The sequence below is a fragment of the Ahaetulla prasina genome, chromosome 2 (assembly GCF_028640845.1).
Source record: "Ahaetulla prasina isolate Xishuangbanna chromosome 2, ASM2864084v1, whole genome shotgun sequence".
In the NCBI taxonomy this organism is placed as follows: domain Eukaryota; kingdom Metazoa; phylum Chordata; class Lepidosauria; order Squamata; family Colubridae; genus Ahaetulla; species Ahaetulla prasina.
Genome location: NC_080540.1, coordinates 19697306 through 19712663, shown reverse-complemented (window position 1 = coordinate 19712663; position 15358 = coordinate 19697306). Strand labels below are relative to the sequence as shown.

Below are 15358 nucleotides of genomic sequence, written 5' to 3'. Positions count from 1 at the left end.
TCCACAAGTCTTAAAGCTGCCAAGTTTAAAGACCTCTGGTTTATGATGTTAAATGTGATCAGTAAACCCGTATCTCTTTAGTGAAACCATCAAATGTTTTGGTATGTTGGACAGTGTATTAAGTTCAAAACTCATATCCTAAATCTAATCAAGAAAGTATTTGTATCACCATTATATGCGTTACAAAAAAGGATTGGGACATACCTTTACCATGTTTTCTGTAATGGGAAAATCCTCCCACCTGCCCCTATGTGGAAAGAGGACTCACTTCCACGGTTTTATGGAACTCCATAGGTGAAAAGAAAAAAGAACAAAGCCGAACTGATGGGTCCTTTTGTCACTGCATTGTGGTTATTTATTCCAACATTCTTTCAGCAGTTGCTCCTAAGGCTTTCTGCATATTTTTTCGGCTCACTGCCAATTTCAGTGCAGTGTAGTCTTCTCTTCCCGTGTATTCAAGATAACCCCAGGGAGCCCCTTGAAGTAGCCTTTTGGGAAGATGCGCTACCTTAGCAAACTTTTGTTCACAAGTTTACAAAACACCGCCTTGGGATTTCTTAATTTCATGATAGTATATGTCCTCTTGAAGAATCGGGATCTGGCTCTTGTAATGGAAGTAAGCTACTAGTTTCATTGCCCTCGCCCATACTTGTCAGGGATTGGTAGATTTGCACACTCAAGTGCAACTCTTTATTGGGTTCTTTTTCTTAGGAAACATTTAAAGGAAATGTTTATTTGGGTTCTTTTTATTAGGATGATGTAAAGATTTTTTGACTATTACTTTATATCAAAAAGATTGATGGGGGAGGGGGAGAAATGGAACGTAAAGTGGACTATCAAAAATATGGCTTTGTAGAAAATAGAAATGGAATCTTGATCAAATAAGACATTAGGAGACAAATTGGCACTGCTGTAATTATTTCTGGGGGGTGGGGGAGTGAAGAGCGGAGCAGTGGGAAATGTGTAAATAGAAGGGGAAAAAATTGGAATAGAAGGGAAGCAGAGAAGTCAATGTGAAGGATTACTGTGCTGTTTTCAGCCTTGGTCACTGCACTGCCCCCCGCCCAGGAAATTCAGTGGGCTTAGGCTCCCCCCTTGTACTTTGGGTGATATCCCGAGGGTTCAAATCCTCCTGGTCATTGAATGGAAGCCCCAGAAGTTAACCATTTGGCTCAAGACTCTCCAATCCCTGCTTGAAATGAAAGGGAGGCCTCCTTATTCCCAGGGACTGGGGGCTACCCTTGAATGGCCCTTATTAAGGAGCTTTTCTAAAAAAAAATGCATTGGGGTGGGCATCAGATGGCACTAGAGCAAGCAGTCAATGTTCTGGTCTTTTCCGTGGAGAAACTGCCTGCATGGGAGGAACTGGAAAGTTCTTGGCATTTGCAGGGGCTCTACAAACCTAACTCCTGGTCTGTGAGGATTGCTTGGTTCAATTGGGCCCCATCCCACAATTGCAGCTAGAGAAAATGATGGGGAAAAGGAAGGAAATTGCATACCAAAATATCTATGCATCCTCTCTAGCCACCAGTAGGCTTCTTCAAATCAAGCCCGATTCCTTTATAGTCACAAGAATTTTCTTAATACACAAGATTTGCTACTGCTGCCTTCTGCATTCCCTCAACTTTGTATTCTAGCTTACCACTTTGTATCATCCTAGTACTTGGCCAGTACCAGCCCTAATTTTATGATTACCCAAGGTTAACTAGATTTCATCTACCAACAGAACATTCATACCTCAAGTTTGAACTGTGGGGTCCTTGGTGCTCTCTGGTTTTCTAGGTGACAAGAGTTTCATCTAATCAGTCCCAGCTAGTGTGGGGAGAAGTGAGATAAGCAGCAGAGCTCTGAACAGTATCTGCTATCAAAGCAACCTTCTCCTCTTATAGCAGGAACAGATGTTACTTCTCTTTAGCAGGGTAGGTAGGAGTAAGTTATTATTGGAGGCCCTCTGAACACCTTGGAGGAAAAGTGCACCTAAGCTCTTAGGATGTATCTTCTGAGACTGAATTGCTTTTAGAAGCACTGAAAATGTGAGAGCATGACGTCTAGAAAAATCAAGGCTACTTATCCACTTGTCCTCTATAAGAGTGGTCACCAATTGGTGGTCCGTGAGAAAATTTGGGTAGTCCACAGAAAAATTATTTGCATTTTTATATTGCACCCAATCAGGGGTCCTCAAACTACAACCCCTGGGCCAGATATGTGCAATGAACATTTGTGTTGCTGCAGTCTCCCCCTTTGGGATCTTTTTGTGTGGGTCGGACGGGGTCAGAAATTCCAACTTGGGGTCTGTTTCAACTTCCTGGTGTGGGGCTTTGGGCAAAGGCTGGAGGGAACCACCGCTGGTAGTGAAAACCCAGAGGGTCTTGTTCCGGTGGGATTGCATCATGGCCTGGAACTGGCTGACCATCTCAGCCAACTGAGCCTCCAGGTGCTTGAATTGGCCTTGCACTCCTGCAGGTCTTCCCTCTGCTTGGAAAGCCTATGCTTCTAGTCCTCAGTGAGGTGCTTCTGCTGAGCCTCCTTCTTGGTCAGATCCAATCTGAACTGAACTGTTTTGCCAACTCTCTCATAGTGGCTGCTTAGCTCCAACAACCGCTTCCTGTTGGGGACCTAAGGAGCCCAGGGGGACAGGCGAGGAGTAGCGAGTAGAGGCTGGAAGGTGCCCCTCAACGTGAGTGACATCGAGTGGGCCATGCCCACCCAGTCACATGCCCACCCAGCTGGTCATTAGGCAGCTCATATTAGTGGTCCTTGGGATTTAAAATTATGAATTTAGTGGTCCCTGAAGTCTGAAAAGTTGGGAACCCCTGCTCTTTTTAAATGGTATTTTAATCTGTATATTGTATTGTTTTATCTTGCCTGTACACCGCCCCGAGTCCTTCGGGAGAAGGGCGGTATAAAAATAAAATAAAATAAATAAATAAATAAATAAGAGTTTCCTCCAAAATAAGACATCCCCTGATAATAAGCCCAATTGAGCTTTTGAGTGCATGGCATTAAGGCCAAGCACTTATTTCAGGGTTCAAAAAAATAATGTCTTATTTTCGGAAAAACACAGTAGATATTATTTCCTAATAGTATCTAGAGTGGTTTGGTGGCCTAGAGATGAAGATGCTCACCTCCTACTCATAAGGTTGAGTGTTCAGTCCTAGGTAGTCCTGGCAGATGTTTCTCAGGCAGCAAAGAGAGAATAGACAGCTGTGAACTCCCCATGGGCATCAGGAAGGACATCTGATCAGTAAACGCTGAGCTCCACTCAGTTGCCCCCAACTCCATCCCAAATAAAGGAATTAAAGGATTGTAAAATGAATTTTTTTTCCTAGTGATATCTAAACAGGGTATTTTGCCCTTTTAAAACTGCTGTTACATTCATTTATTTTGCTGAACTTTTCACATTAGCTTGGACACTCTTAAAAGACTTGAGGGCTGTCTCCCCAACTGAAGAGATAATAATGGTGGTGAATAAAGGTGTCTGTAGAATCCCAACACTTTCATAAAATGGCAAAATGATTATCTTGAAATAAGTGTCACTCTTTGTATGCATATAAACCAAACGCATATAAAAAGAGGGCAGATCTTTGTCTTGCAGATCTGGTTTTAACCATTCACGCCTTTCAGGACAACTGCAATAGTAAATACAAAGCCTTATTCAAGCAAACATTAATACAGTGATTATGTGCCATCAAGTCAATGTCAACTTTTGGGGAAGACATAAATTTCGTCCTTCAGATCTTCCAAAATATCAGCCAAAAAACTACCTCTGCAGGGAAAAAGGAAATAAATGTTGGGTGTGAAGTTCCCTATTAAAAGCATGTCACTTCCAGCACACAAATCCTTGTTTCTTTTTAATTGAGTGATTTGTACATAATAGTTTATGCCTTGTGAGTCAACTGCGCTCTCATCTGGTCCCAATAGTGACCTGCCAGACACGAACCAGGTTATCTGTGTAGCCAGCAAATAGAGTCTGAAAGGAGAGGGAAAGAGAGAAAAAACAATGTTAACAGAAAGATAAGGGAGAAGGCGGCTAAAGGATGAAATGAAGGGCTGACTTAGCATTCCTGTGGTTCACAGCAACATTAAATCCCTTTTCATGCATCACAAATGCAGATGTTGTGCATCAACGGCTTGTGCTAAGTTCAGCAAAATGAGTCAGAGAATACACTAGGACACATTATTTAAACCTGAAAGAAGTGACTTGCTTCAGTTCGAAGGATGGATTTCTGTGGAATAAAAGTGCAACCCTTCCTCTTTTCTTAAACTGAATTGAAAGTGAGAATAAAAACAAACACAACCTGTAATCTGCATCCTGTGTGTTACGCTCCTGTGGGTTGGCAGCCTACAATATCCTGGGTGTTTCTTGAGGTCTAGTTCCCTCACCCATCTCTTAAAACATAACACATCCAAAACGAAGGGAAACATTAAAACTGCCCATTGTCTATCTCAGGGATAGGGACTAATGGCCCTTTTATGGTTTGTGGACTTCAATTCCCAGAATTCCTGAGCCAGCCATGCTTGGCATGCTGGTTCAGGAATTCTGGGAGCTGAAGTCCACAAGTCATAAAGGAGCCATCTTTTCCCACCTCTCGTCTACATCAACAGCTGCATGCCGTTAGTGCTCCCAGTTATTCCTGACATTCGCAACGCCCCCAGTTAAGACATTCTAACTAAAGCACTTCGAATGGCTGCTAACTCAAATGCTCTTGCATCTTCCTGGGTAACTATTCGAATCCTTTGCATACAATGTAAGCATTCTCATTATTTCAATCCTTGCTCAATGATAAACTCAATGATTTTATTTACTTAATGTAGTATACAAAAATGAATAATAGAAGAGCATACCTATGATTTAGGAATGCAGAGACCAAGCATATGGGCTTTTTACCCCCAACAACTTTTTACCCCTTAAATCAGAGGTCTCCAACCTTGGCAACTTTCAGCCTGGCGGACTTCAGCTCCCAGAATTCCCCAGCCAGCTTTGCTGGCTGGGGGATTCTGAGAGTTGAAGTCTGCCAGGCTGAAAGTTGCCAAGGTTGGAGACCTCTGCCTTAAATGATTCCCTTTCAAAGAGAACCATGCTGCAAGATCCTTATGTGCAAGTTCCCAACTCAAAGGTCCAGCTGTTGGTCAAGCTTTGTCTAGTGGAGAAGGCAATTATATGATTCTCCGGAGGCTGCTGGGATTCTCATATCTTACCTGCCCATCAGCAGACCAGGCCAATGAGGTGCACTGAGGGGGTTCTGCTTTGCTGCTGGTGGTGATCACTTCCTGTTTGAGCTCATCCACAATGATTTTACCTTCCAGATCCTGTGAGAAAATAAGAATGGAGACAGAAATCAAAGAAAGGAAACCTTGGCTTCCCTCAATTTCCAACTATACTGAGAGCAAGGAGCTCAGAAACAGCCTCTGGTTTTCCACATGGGAAGTAATGTCAGACGGCATTCTGTGTTTCATCACAGCAAAAATACAACTCCTTGCCCTTACGCTACTGAACAGACAACATAAGTTACATAGATAGGTCAGAAGCATACAATGCTAACTTGAGATGGCTTTCCCCATCTTCAACAAAAATTAAGTATATTTTCTGGTGATGCCCATGTCCTCTGATCATCCTTCCTTCCCATTCTTCTCTAGTTGTTCCCACTATGTGTCCGATCTCTAAGCCTGAGACAAAATTTACACCAGTCTTGGAACTGGTATGACAAATAAAAGTCTACAGACATCGGAGATATATATATATGAATAGGACACTAAGTGTTCCAGAAGGAACAATCTTCTACTAATGTAAAATTAAAGCTCCAATGGGGGTTTTTTTGTCTTCTGCTTCGTATTTATTACTTTGAACCATCTATCAGGGGTTGTCGTAACTGTTCTTTTCACAGCATTTAGAACATGTTGGCCATTTCAACATACCCATATCTTGATGCTGGGACCAGTGGCAGCACACAACCAGTAGCGGTTTGGGCTGAAGCATAAGGCATTGATGATGTCCCCACCATCCAGTGTGTAAAGGTGCTTGCCTTCGTTCAAGTCCCACAGCATTGCCTGCCCATCCTAGAATGGAGAAAAAAGTCAATAGATAGAGCCCACTTCAACCAACTGTTCTTCTTCCTTCTTTATAAAGTTGCAAACTTTCAAATGTTTCTCTAAAATTTAACGATCATATAATCCATTTAAAGATTCAAAACGCAAGTTCAGAAATAAAGCTGTTCTCCATACATCATATAATCCCCCTTGATAATATAATACCCCTTGAGAAATTCCCTTTGACGCCAAGAGGGAATTTGGGCAGCTCAGAAACAAGAGTGTGGGTTATCTGCATGGGAGTCAGATGGCGCTCGTGTGTTTCATCATAGCTGAGCCAGATTTCCTGTAACCCTCAAACACCAAGAAAACAGCTAGGATGAAAAATGTTACAGAGACTTTGTAAGTCACTAATTTCCAGCCTTCCCACTGCCCTCTTAAGACAAGGTAGCATATTCCCCAAATATCCCTTTCTAGGAAAATCATCACCAAAGAAGAACCTAAGAAACTGGTTTTGCTCCCTCGCTATTCTTAACTAGGAGCTGGTTCTCGTTGCTCATTCTAAGAATACTATCATACTAAAAATAATTATTCACAAAAATTAAAATGTGATGGCAGACTGAGCTACATCAGTGAGGATTCCTCTTTCTTTGTTAAGGGAAAGAAATGAATTGGCCCAAGTGAAGACCTAAATCTCTCTCTTTAGGGATTCAGTGTCTGAGCCAATAATTGCAGACATCTATTCTAAGGATGCAGTTAAAAATACTGGGAGGAGTACTTTCTCCTTACATTTCCCGAATCAAAGAGGGACAGGCTGTTAGTTCGAGCCAGATTCTTCTTCTCTGCAGAAAGTATCTGTCTAACCAATTTGCATTAGAATTCCCATTTTTGAAAATTGTAAAAAAGGAGAAAACAAGGTGGTCTTTTAAATCACCATTCACTTACCTTGCCACCGGAAGCACACAATGATCCATCAGGAGAGACAGTCACTGTGTTCAGGTAACCAGTGTGCCCAATGTGGTTAGTCTTCAGCTTGCAATTGGCCAAGTTCCAGACCTACAAATTGGAGGAAATATAAGGCTTATTTATATTTCAAGGCATGAAGTGCAAATGCTAGACAGCAGACATGCAGTATATTTTTAACCTTTATTAATTTTAATCATTCTGCATAGTTTTTTTAATACTTTGTAAGCCGCCCAGGGTTGCTGCAAAAATACAATGGGTAGCATACGCATTTAAAGAAATAAAATAATATAAATGCCTGTCAATAGGTAAAGCATTTTGGAGATGCCCTAGTTGTGTCTTCATGAAAAGAAAATGCAGCATCTTCTAAGATAACTTTCAAGTGAAGAAAATCGCACCCCAAAAATAGTTTCAAATCTATTTAAGGTTAACAAAAAAGGAGAATCTGTAAACATTTACTGCTGGAGGATAATGGAACATGCTATTTTTTAAAAATTTTTTACTTTTTTCAAGAGTACCTCTTCAACAGATCTGATAGATTTATAAGATCACTGTACTCTCCCACCTGTTTGTTTCCAGCCTCCCTTCTCTGATATATAACAGATGAAGTGAAGAGATCTACATTGTTTATAAATCTGCAAGGAATCTCTCGTTCACAATTTCATGGGTTGGAGGGGGGATACCCCAAATAAAAGGAGCACTGGCTGAAGATCCCAGGCAAAAATTTCCCTCACCTTAACCAACTTGTCCCAGCCACAGGAAACAATGATGGGGTTGCTGCTGTTGGGGGAAAAGCGTACACAAGACACCCACTCAGAGTGGCTTTCGTCCTATGGGAGAGAAAAAAAACAGGATGGAAAAGCAATCCTTTGGTGCTGCTTCACTAGCAACAAAGTTATCATTTTTAAAATAACTCCCGTCTGTATTATTATTTTAAACTATAGGCCTTATCAAGTAATTGTATTTCCACATTTTCTTCCCATTACATTTGCCCCTGCAATTCCTACTTTCTCTGTGTGATAGAAATGTATAACAAATACATTCTTCAAGTAGCAACACATCTTTACCTATGAAATTCTAATAAATATAGCACTACACAAATACCGTTTTCCCCAAAATAAGACATCCCCTGATAATAAATCCAATCAGGCTTTTGAGTGCATGGTAATAAGGCCAAGCGCTTATTTCAGGGTTCAAAAAAACAAAGGCAGGGTCTTATTTTCAGGAAAACACGGGTATTAACGAAAAAATAACTGAAAATTAACTGAAAGCATCACACTTCCCCAAAAACAACCCACTTAAATGCCAATGAAATTTCTCCTCTCTAGGATATATCCCAGAGAACCAGAGCTGCCTTTGAGGAAATTATTATTATTATTTTATAAATAGAGGAAAGATTAGGACAGGGACGGTAGGCATGCTGGTGCTCTTATGCACGCCCCTTACAGACCTCTTAGGAATGTTATAACTTCGCTTGGTTGATCTTGCATTGAATAGATCTGTTTCTATTAACAGCTTTTTTTTTTTTTTTGTGCTTTAGAAGTCAGACATAGTCGTGAGCCAATAGTAAATGTATCTAAAACCAACTTCAGTGTCACCTAATTTAAAGACTTGTCACATTAAGTGAGCGTTAAGAGCATCCAATCCAAAAATTGGAAAAAGAGGCTTACTTGCACAGTGTACTTGCAGACACCTAAGGTGTTCCAGAGTTTGATGGTTTTGTCCCTGGAACCTGAGACGATCTGGCGGTTGTCAGAAGAGAAGGCCACACTCAGTACGTCCTTGGTATGGCCCACAAAACGACGAGTGGTTGTGCCGCTGAAAGGAAGTTGATTTGACACTTTTATTTCCCTGTACTGGAATGTGCTAGAGGAGGAGCCCTTGATACACAAAACTTCTTTCTGTTCTTCAGCATTTCACTGTTAAGAGCAAATCTGTCCTAAGAGAAGGCCAAATTCATCCCTAGGGGTTTTAATTTATTATTGATACATTGGCACAGTATTGCTTTTCAGGCATGTTGAATTATGCAACATATAATCTTCAAAACAAACCAGAATTATTTTTTCCTTTTACTACAATGGCAAAATACATCAGTGAAGCTGAGTGGAGTCTTTAGATATGTACTATCAGATTGAATCACTGGGAATGCAGGAAGCAATCAGAAAATAGAAAACAAGAAGTTCACAGGAAGCAAATTATCCCCTCCTGAAACACAGAAGCAATTTTTATTTACAACTTGCACTCACGTAGTAAGGTCCCAGAGGCGCAGGGTGCCGTCCCAAGAGCCGGAGAGGGCAAACTGCCCATCTGAAGAGATGACCACATCACTCACAAAGTGAGAGTGGCCTCGTAGGGCTCGCTGGGGAATGCCATAGTTAGTTTCGTCTCTTGTTAACTTCCACATGATGATGGTCTTATCTGTAAGAGGACACAAAAGGTTACTCCTTATATTAAATCTTAAAACAAGGAAAATGCCCACAAAAGCAAAACAACTGATTCTTTCCCCACAACCTTCTGCATCTACAGTCCTGAATGCCATCCTGTTCCCAAGCTTAATTCTCAGGCTGGCAACAAAGCCCATGTGAACTCCACAGCTCAAGTTGCAAGTACAGCAATTTTTGTTGATTAAGAGTCCCCACTTAATCAGCAAAGAATTTTTCCCTCCACACATTGCTGGTAGAAGACTAGTTAAAAACAATTTTTAACCCATTAAAAATGACGTTAACCCTTTGATGTAGAAGTATATTCTACATATATGGTAAGTCACCATACAACATATTTCACACCAGGCTTTCTCAGCCTTGATGTGTGGAGTTCAGCTTCCAGAATTGGTTTGGGGCATGGTTGGCTGGGGAGTTGAAATCCACAAATCCTAAAATAGGCAAGGTTGATAAACACAAGACATTTTCCTTCTCAAAGTAAGCATCTTCAACTAAAAATGGGTCACTTTTAAAAATTTAGGAATTTTCTGAATAGAGCTATCTTGATCTCATTTTCAACATCAATCAATCAAGGACTTTCATATTCAAAAGTCTTTGCACATCCCTACTTATTCAATCAGCAAACATCCAGGACAGAAGAAACTCTCATTTCTTACATTGCAGCATGAGTGTCCCCTTTTTCATCATGTACTTGTGCATTATACAAACATAGAAAAACACCCTCCATAGCACTTTTTTGGACTTTCATCTTTGCAGCTTTCTAAACTCGTTAGTAGCTTTTATCCAGCTTTTTGAAATATATAACTTTAAGGTGGCAACCCATCTAATTCTCCAGTAACCTATTTTCTCCACAACAAACCCATGAGGTGTGTGTTGAGCTGAGAGAGTGACTGTCCCAAAGTCAACTGAGCAAGGTTTGATGCATAAGAGGGTTATGAATAATTATTATCTCTGTTTCTTGGGCACTAGAACAGCGTGATTTCTCAACCATACCAACTTCAAAAATGTGTGGATCAGTCAATTCCCATCATTCCGCAGCCTGGAGAATTCTGGGAGTTGAAGTCTCACACCATCAAGGCTGGGAAAAGCTGCTATAACCTAAGCAAAGAGGCTAGAGGTCTTTTGTTGGAGGAGGGGCATAAATATCGTAAATCCTCCAAGGATGTAATTTTAATTGCTTACCCTAAAATGGAGTTGCCCTAATATGAAATACTCACTGGAGTTTTCCTGTAATCCAGGACAGGACAATAGACACGGGTGATCTCAGTAAACACTTGTGATCCCAGTTGTTTGATAACTGCTAGAACTGGAAAATAAAGCTTGCTATAGCAAACACTAAGAAAGTTACTATATAAGACTTGGGGTGGTGGGGGGAGGAAGAACACCTGGAACATTGTCCATGAAAATCCTTGTTGGTACAGTTCTGCACTTGATCACAAATTACTAGGGCTAAGCACATGTTCAGGCTTACCTAGCTCACCATTTCACATCCGGATTTTGCTGAAACCCCTTGGAATTCCAACTTTAAAAAAACGCCTTGTAAGCCGGAAATCTTTGCTCCCTGCACTAATGCACAAACCTAAGATTTCTAATAGCCACACCTTCCCGAATTTTGGCCCACTGCTAGAGTTTTTAAGCATGCTGCTTTGGATTTTGAGCGAACAAAAACCCTAACAAAAACTTCCATTTTCTTTCTTGGTCCTCTCCTGTCCCATCATAATTGCAGGACGTGTCTTCAGACCTCATTGAAAAGATCAGCAGACAATGTCAGATATAATCATTGGGACGGATGTCTCTTCCCCAAGATTTGCAACCATCCCGCATTCTGAACTTCAACACCCCCTTATTATTCGGCTTGTTGCAATCCTCTTCCTAGCCCCCATTCTTAAGACACCATGATTACTCCTCTAAATTGCCTCTACCCGACCCCGAGCGGTTTTCTCCAAAAAGAAAACCGATTCACCAGGTCTTGCAATCCGTATTGGCCTCGCTGATCGCCCATTGTATCTTTCACGGTTTCTTCCCCGTCATGGTTTCTCCCAGTCTATTCTTTGGGCCACCCCTCTGCCCCCCTAGTGGACTAGCCCGTCCTGCTCCACCTTACCGCGTGAGGCGGAGAGGATCATGTCTGGAAATTGTGGGGTGGTGGCGATCTGAGTCACCCAGCCGTTGTGGCCCTTTAGGGTACCACGCAGGGTCATCTGCTCCGTCATGGCGGCGGCTGAGAGACCTCGAGCTCCCGCGGCGGACGGAGGATGGCGTCGGATTCAACGGAGGCCCTTCGCCCGGACCTGCCAACTCGCCCAGGCCTACAGAGAGAAAGGAAGAAGCAGCATCTTCCGGAAGCGGAAAGGGTTTCTTTTCACGGGCTTCCGCTGCCGGGACCGTACAATATGGCTGCCTCCAGAGATCGGCTGCATATATAAGCTGGAAATTGTATAAAAACAATCTCTAAGAGATACTTCATTATTAGAAAAAAACTAATACTTCACTATTAGTCAAAAATGTGTACGTCGGTATATTTGATTTATCAACCGGTAACGGCTGATTTCCTATAAAGCCTATAGAAGTCGTAGTCGGATACTTAGCGCCCCAGAATCGCACTTATCGCGATGTTTGCGGCAGAATTTCTCCGCCTGTGGCGAGATTTTGATCGCCTTAGGAACTCTTAACATAAAATACTGTAATTGTAACTGGTGGGCAAAATTTAGGGAAACTTCCTGTTGCAGAAAAAGTTATTGTTTGAGCCTTTCCAGGCCTCGTTTAGAGACAGAAAATTAGGAAGGCTAATTTTGAAGAGAGTTCTCCATTGGGGCAGGGAGGGAAGCTTCTCAAAAAGTTCATCTCCTCAAATAGCATTCTTTTTTATTTATTTATTTATATTTATTTTCGTCAAGCATGTATGAGATAACAGATATAAGTATAAACATAACTACGAATACATGAAATGGATACGAATAAAAGGGAACATTAGGACAGGGACGGTAAGGCATGCTGATGTGCTTATGCATGCCCCTAAAGGATTATGTCAGAAGTGGGATTTGAACCCACACCTCTATTCAAAGACCAGAACACCCAACACTGGTTCAAATCCATAGTGCCGCATAACGGGGTGAGCTCTTGTTACTTATCCCAGCTTCTGCCAACCTAGCAGTTCGAAAGCACATAAAAAATGCAAGTAGAAAAATAGGGACCACCTTTGGTGGGAAGATAACAGTGTTCCATGCGCCTTTGGCATTTAGTCATGCTGGCCACATGACCACAGAGACGTCTTTGGACAGCGCTGGCTCCTCGACTTTGAAACGCAGATGAGCACTGCCCCCTAGAGTTGGGAACAACTAGCATATATGTGTGAGAGGAACCTTTACCTTTACCTTATAGATTAAATCTATGTTGGTTCAGAAGTAATGCTCAAAGAGGATTTACAATCTAGTCTCAGGTCATTAAACCCCACGGGTACGTTCAAACATAAAATAGCTGAGGGACTTTGATGGTGGCACCCCACATTCTGGTATTAAACTGTCTACCATGAACTTCATCCCATTCCTAAGAGGTCCGTAAGGGGATGTGTACCAGCATGCCTACCGTCCCTGTTCTACTGTCCCATTTATTTGTACTTATTACCTGTGCTTATGTCCATGTTTATACTTATACCTGAATTATTTCTCCAGGAAAATGTTGAAGTGTTGTCACATGACAGAACTATCAGTGGAACAACTTTCCCCCAGAAGTTGTGAATGTTCCATTATTGGTAGTTTTTAAGAAGAGATTGGACAACCATTTGTCTGAAATGGTGTAGGGTTTCCTGCCTGAGCAGGAGATTGGACTAGAACAGGGGTCTCCAACTTTGGCAACTTTAAGACTTGTGGACTTCAACTCCCAGAACTCCTCAGCCAGCTTTGAGTTCTGGGAGTTGAAGTCCACAAGTCTTAAAGTTGCCAAGGTTGGAGACCCCTGGACTAGAAGACCTCCAAGGTCCCTTCCAACTCTGTTATTATGTAATGTTTTTGAAGTATAGTCAAGGAAAACTATTTGGTCTCTAATAGTTGACACCCATTTGCACATAATTAACTTTATAACCTTGCTTATAATTTATTTTACCCTAATTTTATTTTTTTACAACTCAAGACGGCCTACATACATAATACATCTTCTTCCTACTTCCATAACAATCCTGAGGTGAAAAATTAAAAAAAGAGCAATATTAATAAAGGAAAATATAAAACAGGGTTGAAATGAGGAGTCCTTGGTTCTGAAGTTGGGGGGTTTTTTTTGTAGACGTTTCATTATCCAAACTAGGTAACATCAGTGCTAAACACTGAATTTTTATTAATGGAACAGACCTGTTTCCACTACTTTTAAAACTGGTTTAACAGGCAAATTAGAAATTTTGCATTACAAATTGCCTATGCTAAAATAGATTTATCTACCTTGGTAAAGGTGGAAAATAGGCAGCAACACCCCGTCTTAAAATTGGGAGCTCTTTGTTCATTAGAAGTTTGACTTAGGAGGGGAAGGCCTGGACTTCTGCACAAGCCTGAAAAACAGATGCTCTTTTTAAGAAATCCACTGATTGAAGTTAAGCTGACTTTTAAATAGAGTGTTAAATAGAGAAAAAAATAAACCTTGTCCAGGCTTTTGTTCCTCAGCCTGAAAAGGGTTGGGCTGTTCCAGAGAAGAAGTGGAGAGAGGTGCCATCAGGCTTGGGTGAAATCTCAACTGTTTCTTCCAAATTATTTTCAAAGTACCCACTACTCAGTACAGCATTCCTGTGAGCATCCACCACTGTAGCTCTGGTAAAGTGATTCAGTTCAAGAAAACTTCTGCTGAGTTGTGGGATTTCTTCCATGCTCTTCTTATCAGCCAGAGCAGCTCACCACACACAGCATTGGGTTTCTGTAGTGCAGCAGTTCACCCAGCGGTGAAATCCAGCCGGATCTATCCAGCTCGCGCGAACCGGTAGCGCCAGCAGTGGGAGGCTCTACCTACCTGCCGGGATGACATTACGTCTTATTTTTGACCCTCTGCACATGCGCAAAAGAGACGCGCACGCTCACATTCCCAAACCAGTAGTGAAGGTAAGTGCATTTCACTGCTGAGTTCACCTCGCACACAAAAGATCCCTTGTTTGAACTCAGGCATATGTATATATACCAGGGGTGAAATCTAAAAATTTTCCCTACCGGTTCTGTGGGCGTGGCTTAATTGGTGGGTGTGGCTTGGTGGTCAGATGATGGTGGGCGTGGCCAATAACAATAAATAATAAAAGTAATATAAAAAGTACACAAAACAATAAGAGGTACCAAAAACCTATTTTCACACTTTACACACATACAACACAACTGACTCACACACAATGTAAAAGCAGCTGCACTCACCCAAAATGGCCCCTGCAACAAGCAGGAACCTCACAGAGCCCCAAAAAGCCCCAAAACCAACTTTCACACCTTACACACACACAACGCAATACAACTGACTCACACACACAATGCCACATAGAGCATTGTGAGATTTTCTGTGTTTGTGTAGAGTGAAACACTACAGAAACACACTAAATCTCAGAAAACTGCACAAATATTTTATTTTATTATTTTATTTTATTTATATTTTTAGATAAAAGCAGCTAAATTTAAAAGTTTCTTAACTTTAAAACTTCCTCAACTTTAAATTGCTGTCTAAAAAAAAATAAAACTCCTAAAAAAAAAAACCCAATTAACTATTTTTTTAAAGCCCCCCCCCCCCCCCACCTTACCCAATTCAAGGGAAAAGGCAGGCAGATTCAGTTGCTAGCTGATGCAATTGATTGCAGCAGCCGAAGCAAGGCCGGAATAGCAAGTGAGACTGAAAGAAGCAGGAAGCTGCCAAGTAGGCAAGTGGGGCTGGGTGATTGGGTGGGCATGGGCGGGGGGTGGGGGGCAGGGATTTTT

At 41.6% G+C, this 15358-nt stretch overlaps 1 protein-coding gene across 1 annotated transcript; it reads right to left on the bottom strand.

The window, feature by feature from the left end:
- Positions 1 to 3838: 3838 nt before the first annotated feature.
- Positions 3839 to 11760, bottom strand: RACK1 (receptor for activated C kinase 1). Its single transcript, XM_058169108.1, has 8 exons — positions 11536 to 11760; positions 9237 to 9408; positions 8661 to 8808; positions 7725 to 7820; positions 6973 to 7083; positions 5917 to 6057; positions 5200 to 5310; positions 3839 to 3970 (listed from the first exon to the last, which is right to left on the bottom strand). Exons 1-8 carry the CDS (start codon positions 11642 to 11644, stop codon positions 3905 to 3907), a joined length of 954 nt encoding a protein of 317 aa, XP_058025091.1. The 5' UTR covers positions 11645 to 11760; the 3' UTR covers positions 3839 to 3904.
- Between the last annotated feature and the right edge of the window lie 3598 nt (positions 11761 to 15358).

What these genes read in the sequence shown, in the direction of transcription:
- RACK1 (XM_058169108.1), bottom strand. Translation starts at nt 11,644, where the DNA reads ATGACGGAGCAGATGACCCTGCGTGGTACCCTAAAGGGCCACAACGGC. An exon ending in CGCCTCTGGGACCTTACTAC is followed by an intron (nt 8,809 to 9,236) that starts GTGAGTGCAAGT and finishes ACTTCCTTTCAG; the next exon opens with CGGCACAACCACTCGTCGTT. An exon ending in GTCCCAGCATCAAGATATGG is followed by an intron (nt 5,311 to 5,916) that starts GTATGTTGAAAT and finishes ATTTTCTCACAG; the next exon opens with GATCTGGAAGGTAAAATCAT.